The following is an 8,888-nucleotide window of genomic DNA, read 5'->3' on the forward strand; positions in this document are numbered from 1 at the left end:
GGGCAACCTTGTGGTCACGGGCATTTTTTGGCCGTGTGCTGCCCTGCACTTTGACCTGGGCTCTGCCTGTGCTGGGGACTGTGCAGAGGCGCTCACAGCCAAAACAAAGCAGTCACTACAACCATCTCACTGATTTTTAACTTGTTCTGAATATGCTCTGTTAACATGATGTCTGTCTGATTTTAGTGAGCTGGACATGATTTCCACAAGGGTGATGGACCTCAAGCTCCGAGAGGCCGCAGAAGGCATGGGGGAGGACAGCCCAGGTAAGGTCCTCACCCCCATGTTATTCTGGGGAGAGCCAGGAGAGGCTGACAGAGCCACCTCTTTGGGGGTTCTCTTTGTGGAGAAAGAAGGTTCTGTTCAAAGAGTGCACAGCCCCTCCTAAGCCCCTCCCACTCTCCCTGGGTGAGCGGATCCAGGTTATTGATGTAAGCCTTTCAGAGTCAAAGACTTGTCCTGTCGTTTCTCTAGCCAACAAAGGGGTTTCTGAGGTGATTTGTCTTCATTGCTGAAGGTAAGCATGCCATCAGCCTTTGGTTGACTTGAAAGTGAAGAAGAAGAGACTGTAACTGGAGCCCTTTCTCATCCTAGAATAATATCCTGAGTTATCCAAGGGAGGTGGGGCAAAGTACAGGGCGACCTCATCCTCCAGGAGAATCATTACCTCAAGAGAGAGCGCCTTTGGCCCCTCTCCTTTAGGCCCGTGAGTCTCTCAGGGGACTTTTATTTACATCCTTGACTAAAGGCCATGATTATCATGGCATCACGAACACATCCCGGGGTTAAACACTTAGACCATTGCTTTCGTGTTTATCCATGCAGGAGGGCTTCAAAAAGTTCATGGAAACAAAAGTTCCATCATCCATTCATGCCAGTTTTCCACGAACTTCTTGAAGTCCCTTTGTATGTTTTAAAAGAGTTTTAAAATAGACATGAAAACCTGTGATTGGCCCACATTGTACCTTTTCTCCAGATTAGCCATTTATATTCTCCTGAGTTTAGTAGCAAAGTTTAAATCCAAAATGTCTAATAGTGATTTTCTCTGATATAGCTCAAAAGGAACAGTCTCCAATAAGATGAAACCCCAATGTTATGAAATGCTCTACTTCAGATATTATAGATGACCAATACCAAACCCAACCCACTGCCATCAAGTCAGTCCCAGCTCAGTGACCCTGTAGGTCAGAGTAGAACTACCCATTTGGGATTGTGAGCCGCTCAATCTGGATGGGAACAGACACACTCAGAGTCTCCGAGAACTAGTGGCTGGGAGGTTTGAACCACTGACCTCTCTGTTAGCAGCTCAGGGTGTCAGCCAGGGCACCACCAGGCTCCGTATTCCATAGAGATGTCTCTTACCAAATATCAGAACCCCTTTTCCACGTCTGTAACACTTCAACAGTGACTAAATTATTCCCAAGATCAGGTCAGGTCTTAGAAATCAGCCCCAAGACAACAAGGAGTTTTGAAATTACTCATTTGGAACTTAAGAAATACACTTTGAAGAAGTTTATTTATTTTTAGTCTAAAACAACCTCAATCAATGCCAGTTTGGGGTACTGAGACTCATAAGGTAACTGAAGAAATCATCCTGCAGAATCAGGTTTTAAAAAGTAAGAGAGAAACTAATCATTTTTCTTGTAGAGCTAGGTTCTTGAGACCAACCCCTTCCTATTAAAACATTGAAATTCTGGATAATAATTAAGCACATTTTTTTTACAAATAAAAATGCCTTTCCAGAACACATAGCCTAATTTTTCTTTTGAGGAATGACTGATAGGTTTGAACTGCTGACCACGCATTTAGTAGTCAGTCCAATGCTTACCTGACAGGACCACCAGGGCTCCTTATCTAATATGGTAAACTTTAAAAATTAATATATCACTTCAGTAAATATAACCGGGCTTATTGTATTAGTCACTCCATTTAAAATTAAGGTTGTCATATTAAGTTTCTATAACCCTATGTGCTATTAAAAGAAGGATACATCTTAAGCATAAGAATAAAAAAAGTTGAAATTAAAGGATAGAAATACATACCGTGTATGTACTGGGAATTGGAAGCTAACATATCTGTATTTCTGTCAAAGTTGTGGCAATTGAGGCAAAAAGCATGACTAGAAATCGAAGGACAGTTCCAAAAAGATTTAATTTCCTGGCAAGATAATAATTTTATATTTCTTTGCACTAGCATAATACAAAAAAATGTTTTTCAGCAGAAATTGACAGTTAAATTAAAATAAGAAAACCTGTCATTAGAGTGGGTAATTTTTAACACCCCTCTCAGTAATTGATAGAACAAATGGATAAATATCAGTAAAGATACAAAGCATTTGAACAACCTAATTTTTTTAAGCCTCGTAATAACTGACATATATAGGACATTGAAGAAAATGCATTCTTTTCAGGCATACCAGGAACATTTATTAAAAACGCCATATGTCAAGCCATAAAACAAGTTGTGACAAATTAGAAAAAATTCAGATTTTACAGAGCACATTCTCTGGTCACAATGCAACTAAGTCAGCAGTCAACTACAGATCATTCAAAAATATCCAAATGCTTGGAAATTAAGACGACACGCTTTTCTAAATTAAGACACATTCTTTTAAGTATCATAATGGCAGTTAGAAAATCTTTTCAACCAAACAAAAATGAGAATACTATATATCAGAGCATGTGAATGTAGCCAAGACAAACTTAGAGATGTAATGCCTTAAATATGGATATTATGAACACAGAGAAATCCAGAAAGTGAATAAGCTAAGGGTTATTCACTCTCCCGAGCGGCTAAGGTGACATCGTGGAGACTCAGAGATGCTAGGATGTGTGGGTAAGAATGGAGGTCGCCTCAGAGAAGAGGGCGCAGAGAGCATCATAGTTTCAAACAACCTGGATAACACGACAGAGCCGGGCTCAGCACTGCCACGTCCCACCTAACGTGGCAGTGACCAACCAACAAGACCAGCTGCTGTCCAGGAGACCCCATGTGGGTCGGCGTAGAGCTGTGCTCCACAGAGTTTTCAATGGCTGGGTTTCTGGAAGCTGCTGTGTCCGCCTTGCTTCTGAAGTACTTCTGGATGGGCTGAAAGTCTAGCCTTTCAGGTAGCCGCGAGCACCTCCACCGTGGGCAACACCATTTGGTGTTAGGTTGTCATGCCTCTTGGCAGTCCAGCAAAGCACCCCTTGCCTCCTCGGACTTTGCTGGTGTCGGTGCACACGGGAGAAAGCACTGGGGAATTATTTTGGAAAAGCATGCCATCGTGGGACTTTTTGTTCTCAGGGCTTTCAGTGTGAATGGTGTATATTTTAGAAATGAAAGCAGGACTTCATGTGAGAGGCAAGTCATGGGCTTAACGCTTAAACTTTGTTTATTAAATGCTTCAACGTCAACAGAAATCAAGATCGGGTTTGGGGTGTGTGAAAACGGTGAAGTGTACGCCTGTACAAGAAAAAGCCTTTTCAGGAGTGAACAGTTGGTGCCGGGGCAAAAATCTTGCTTCGTTCCTTCATATGCACTTCTGTGTTTGGTGAGTTTGCGCACACACAGTCTCATCCCTCCGTTTGTTTGTTTATCTTTTTATTGACTTTGTCTAGGAAAGAAAAAATCTAAATTCAAAACTTTTAAGAAGTTCTTTGGGAAGAAGAAGAGGAAGGAAGCTCCCTCATCCGCAGGAAGTAGCGCCTGGACACAAAGCCAGGCGAAGAGTGAGGTCGCCCCCCTGGAGTCAGGGCCGGTGGGCTGTGAGTCCGAGGATGAACTCGAGTAAGTTGCTCTTGAACTCCATCAGATCTGTGGGCCCAACACGCAGGACCAGTGCCTGGGCACAGGCCGACCCAGGCGTTCTCTTTCACTCTCTCGGGTAACTGGCCTTCTGACTAGTTTTCTTCTAGGATGTTCTTTCCTAGAAACAGTGTTTTTGGTCTTTTCACCCATAAAACCAAACCCACTGCCATCCCATGGATTCCAACTCTTAGCAACCCTACAGGCCAGAGTAGGACTGCCCATGGGGGTGTCTGAGACTGTAACTCTGTATGAGAGTAGAAAGCCTCTTCTTTCTCTGTCAGAGCACTTCATGGATTTGAACTGCCGACCTAGCAGCTAACAGCACAATGAATAACCCACTACAGCACCAGGGCTCATTTTTTCACACAAGGGGCTGGAGAAAGTATTAATTGGGCAACTGCTATGTGCCAGGCTCTGACTCTATTAAAAGTCACACGACTGTGGGAGAGAAGCGATACTATATATCATTTTATAAATAAACAAACCAAGACCTAAAGAAATTGTAGAGCTTGCCCAGCATCTATAGTTGGAGGATAAGTCAGGATATGGACCATTGTTTAATTTGGCTTAAAACTCTTTTGAGACCCTGAGTACTAAACCAGAAAATGGCCTCTCTCTAAAATTGAAGTTTGAGTAATAACTCAATAATTTTTTTCCCATTCATGTGATTAAAAAAAAAAGCTATGAAAGTTTCTTGCTGTTTATTCTTAGAAAAAAAATCACCTAAAATATCGTTAGGAAGAACCAACCCAATAGGTATGAAAATTTAGGAAAGTCTAGTGAAGAAACCCATATCTTCCAACTTTTATTTCTTCAAAATTGTCATCGTGCCTATGTCCAGTTACCCCAGAAATTACTCAGTGGCCCAAAGGAAACCAAAGCACCACATTAGTTGCTTCATGAGCTGGTGTTTTGCTTTGTTCCCCCCCCCCCCAATTGGCCTGTACATTTGGAGGATGAAACTCTTCAGAAGGCATCCTGTCCCCAAGGATTAAGAAGCAGACTAAGATGAAGTCCGGGGCTGGAGCCTCCCAGTGCAGTACCATCTCTTGAGCGCTTTCCTTCTGCGTGTGTGTGAGATCAACAGGCATAGCAAGACATCCGCCAGCTCAGCCATGTTTTCCTGTGTGACACTCACTATACCCTTCATGTTGTGCCATCACTATTACTATCCTCCAAATGATGGCGCCTCCCACCCCCCACCCCTCATTAATATAAACCAGGGTCCCTGGTCGAGTGGCCGTGAAGCATTTAGCCGCACACTAAAAGGTCAGCAGTTAGACTCAGGAGCTGCTCCGTGGGAGAAAGAAGTGACAAGTCTGCTTCTGTGAAGGTTCCCGGCCATGGAGACCCCATGGGGACACTTCTCCTCGGTCCTGTAGGGTCTCTGTGAGTTGGAATTGACTTGATGCCAAAGGCCTTGGGGTTTCCTTGGCTTTTTTTTTATGAATAGAAAGGCCATCAGCACCCCCGTGCTGTCACTCTCTTTGCCTGGCTTGAAAGAAGTAGCAATTACACTGACCACCTGGGGGCAGCAAACGACTACAAAGGAAACATTAGGTTTGGGTTTGTGATCAGGTGAGAGTGGTGACCTGGATGGGGTCCAGGTTGGTTGTGTTTCCTGAAACCTGAGGAGGAGCCCTGGTGGCAGTTGGAAACCACCAGCCGCTGAGAGGGAAAGACGGGGCTTTCTACTCGCATAAGCAGAGTTTGGGAAACTGCCTTGTAGGGTCACTGCCCTGTAGGGTCACTCTGAGTCGACAGTGGGTTTGGATTTGGTTTGGAAGGGCATGAACTGTCCTTGGGGTTTAAAGCAATGCACTTGCAAGCCTGGGAGAGGAGGATGGTACCTGGAGAGTGCCTTTGGTGCTGCCAGTCTGTTCAACTCAGAGCATTCCCAGGGGACTGAGGAGAACTGCCCCATAGGGTTTCCTGGGCTGTCGTTACAAGAGCAGGTTTCCAAGTCTCTGCCACCAAGCAGCTGGATGCGTTCAAAATGCCCATCTTGAGTTAGCAGCTGACAGCAGCACATGGCTCAGTGTGCTCACCTGACCGGCCGCAGAGCGTACCACCCCTATCTCCTAACGAGAATACACAGTTCTGGTGCTGGGGAGGCTGGGATGGGAGCAGACGGGACGAGGGACCTGGCTCCCCGAGCATGGCTAGGCAGTCAACAAGCTGGAGTGAAGTGGCCTCTTCCCTGTGTCATGCCCGCCCTGTCACCAGAGTCCAGTAAACACACCGAGCTTCTCATGTGTGTGTCCCCGGGGCCCCACGGGGGTCTGAGACTGCATTGTATGCGGTTTGCCGGGGTTGACGCTAGGAATGGAAGTCAGGCGGCTTGTAAAGATGAGGCCCAGGAAATAGAAATCATGTTTTTAGTGAGCAGCATGGAGGAAGAGGTAACATCTTAAAGACCCCCTTTAACATCTGCAAGAGCCTGCACGCTCTCCAGGTTGTGCAGCAAGTTCAGCCCGCAGGGGAGCCCATCCTGTCCTGGCCATCATCACAAACCTAGGTGGAACTAGTTCCCTTTGCCAAGGCACCTTGACACTCGCAAGCCACAGGGAGCCCAGTGGGTTTTCAACGTTGGCGTCCGTTCATGGTATCTGCGTGTGCTTGTGGCAGTACTTCTTAAGCCTCTGCATCGATACAGATGTCTTCTCGCCACCGCACCCTTTGCTTTACGCCATTGACCTGGTGGAGAAGTGGGGCCATTTGCCCTGAATGATATCTGCCCTTCTGCAGCTGGCTACATGCTTCCTCTTATGATTAAACTTGGTTCCCGTTGTCTCTGAATCTCTCATGAACTCAGTGAACCTCGATGTTTGATGGGGCTAAAGTTTCAATTGGAGGGACAAAAGAAAACGTCCTAGTTGGTGTTGAGATACCTTCCTGTCGCGCCACGTCCCATCACAACACGAGGCACATCGCCTGCTTTCTGGTTGTCCCACTTCTGGTGACCGCTTCTCTGGTCAAGGTGTTGGTTGGTGTTAGCCTCCCAGTGGTGACCATTGGCTAGACCTGTTACTCACTGTCAGTCGTGGTTTCCTGATTGTGAAGTCCACTGCGCCTCGATTAGCTGGAAGTCTCCCGTGAAGCTTTTTTCCCCCCTCATCAAGTTTGGTTGCTCGGAAATACAATTTGTTCACGGGGTCTTCCTTTTCTCAGTCTGCCTCCAGAGGGCTGGCCTCTGGGGTCCTGATGACTTCCCGGGAACATGGCCCGTACATGGACTTTCAGCGTGTTTGACTTCTCTTCACCCAGTCAGTCTTCACTCCTGTTGAATGCTTGCCTTCTCTTATCCCTCGTAGGCCACTGGGAGTCACTTCAGCGTAGCTCCTGGGTCCTTTTGGCACGGCCTCAGTTAGTCTTTGAAAACTTCCTGGTTTTCTTGCCGAAAGAGAAATCCTGGGTTTATTTTGCACACGGTTTGCCCCAGGCCTGGAATCGACCATTTCTGCAAGGGGTCCTGGTCCCTGTCATTGTGAAACGGTTGTTTAGAGACAACAATTCAGGGATGGGGATTGCTTTTTGGTTGCCTTTGCTTCTAGACCTTTCCAGTGGATAACACCAAGAAACATGTTTTATTTTTTAAGAGAAAAAATAAATGATTCATTCATAAGTTCACTAATATTTCCAGTTCGTAACAAGATTTTGTTTCGTGCTATATTTCTATCTCCTTTTATGCCAGGAATCTCGGCTCCTAGTGACATTACGAAAGAAAGAATATGACTCATTATCTTTGCCCCGCGGCATACTGCCGACCATTCGAAAGCAGCCCTCTCAGTGTCACTTGGACTCAGGCTACTGAGTGCAATTTGATATCGCTGTCATTTTGTGTTCTTAGCATTTATCCCGGCCTGGATGCCGGGTTAAAATAAGTGGCGTGTTGGGGAACCCTGGTGGCCCAGTAGACTCAGGCTGGGCCGCTAAAGGAAAGGTCACTAGTTGGACCCACCAGCTGCTCCACGGGAGAGACGAGGCACCAGCTTCACAGCTGGGGGTGATCACAGCCGTGGACTCCCTGTGGGGCAGGGTCTCTGGAGTCCAGACTGACTCAATGGCTGAGGACTGCATGTGCTTTTGGATGTCGTGCCACCATACCGTGTTGTAAACTAACTCGAAGTGAGTATTTTCTCTGTGTGGTTTATGCCAACAACCCGATACACGCCCAGGTGTTGTTCCATTCCCTCTGTGGTTTTTAATCAAATTTTGTCTTTTCAACAAGTAAAACATTTTGATGGTTGCAAAGACAACATTGGGAAGGTTGGTACCTTTGTGCCCAGTTCCGACCCCCGCTCCCCCAGCAAATTGGTCTTGTTTCCCTAAAGGAAACTCGTTCATCTTTACATTGATCCTTCCATTGTTTGCATCCATCTAAGCAAACGCACAGTTTATTTATGTTGGTGGGTGTCCTCATACGGGCCTTTCGCACACCCAGAGAGCAGAGTGCCCACACTGTCAGTGCTGGCTTGTTTGGTGGAGCATTGACAAGGAGAACCTAGTGGCACCAGAATGGCAGCGTGTCGTGGCAGTGAGCCTCCACTCCCGTGGGGTCAGCTGTAGAGTCTTCATTGTGCAAAGGCCCAGGGTTGACTCATCCAGACAGCTCCTGATGGACATGTGGGTGTGCCCAGTCTTTCGCTTGTCTAAATACTGCTGCTGTGAATGCCCCTGTGTGTTCATAATCCATGATGTTTCAAGGGTGAACTAGACCCAGATTGGGGGAGTGTGGGCAGGGCTCAGGTTCCGGAAGGGGGTGGGCACGGGCAGAGGGAAAGCAGGTGTGTGTCTGATCTTTGCATGACTGTGCCTGGCAGGAAGGGGCTGAGTGGTTTCCCTTCATCTGAGTCCCTCCCAGAAATGAAGGCATCCATTCTTGCGGGAGCCAGAGATTCCCCACCTGCAAACCGAGCCAGAAAGCAGCGCCCTGCACAGAAAGCGCCAGTCACCACAATTGGATCTGCATCCAGGGCAGGGCCACACCTCCAAGAAGAGTACCTCTGCCCCATCCTTGAGGCAGGATGCCTGGGAGGACGGAGTCCAGTGCACACGAGGTCCAGAGCACACGGGAGGGCTTTCCTTCCTCCATCATC

At 46.8% G+C, this 8,888-nt stretch overlaps 1 protein-coding gene across 1 annotated transcript in view; it reads left to right on the forward strand.

Annotated features, from left to right (window-relative positions):
* CRACDL (CRACD like) overlaps positions 1 to 8,888 on the forward strand; it is a 76,932-nt gene that overhangs the window by 22,126 nt on the left and 45,918 nt on the right. Inside the window, exons 2-3 of the mRNA XM_045283828.1 lie at positions 187 to 266; positions 3,600 to 3,768. Of these exons, the coding sequence (XP_045139763.1) occupies positions 187 to 266; positions 3,600 to 3,768 (249 nt within the window). The remainder of the gene's footprint in view (positions 1 to 186; positions 267 to 3,599; positions 3,769 to 8,888) is intronic.

This window comes from Echinops telfairi, unplaced genomic scaffold, assembly GCF_000313985.2.
Source record: "Echinops telfairi isolate 266 unplaced genomic scaffold, ASM31398v2 ScPeMD7_7467;HRSCAF=8505_1, whole genome shotgun sequence".
NCBI lineage: Eukaryota > Metazoa > Chordata > Mammalia > Afrosoricida > Tenrecidae > Echinops > Echinops telfairi.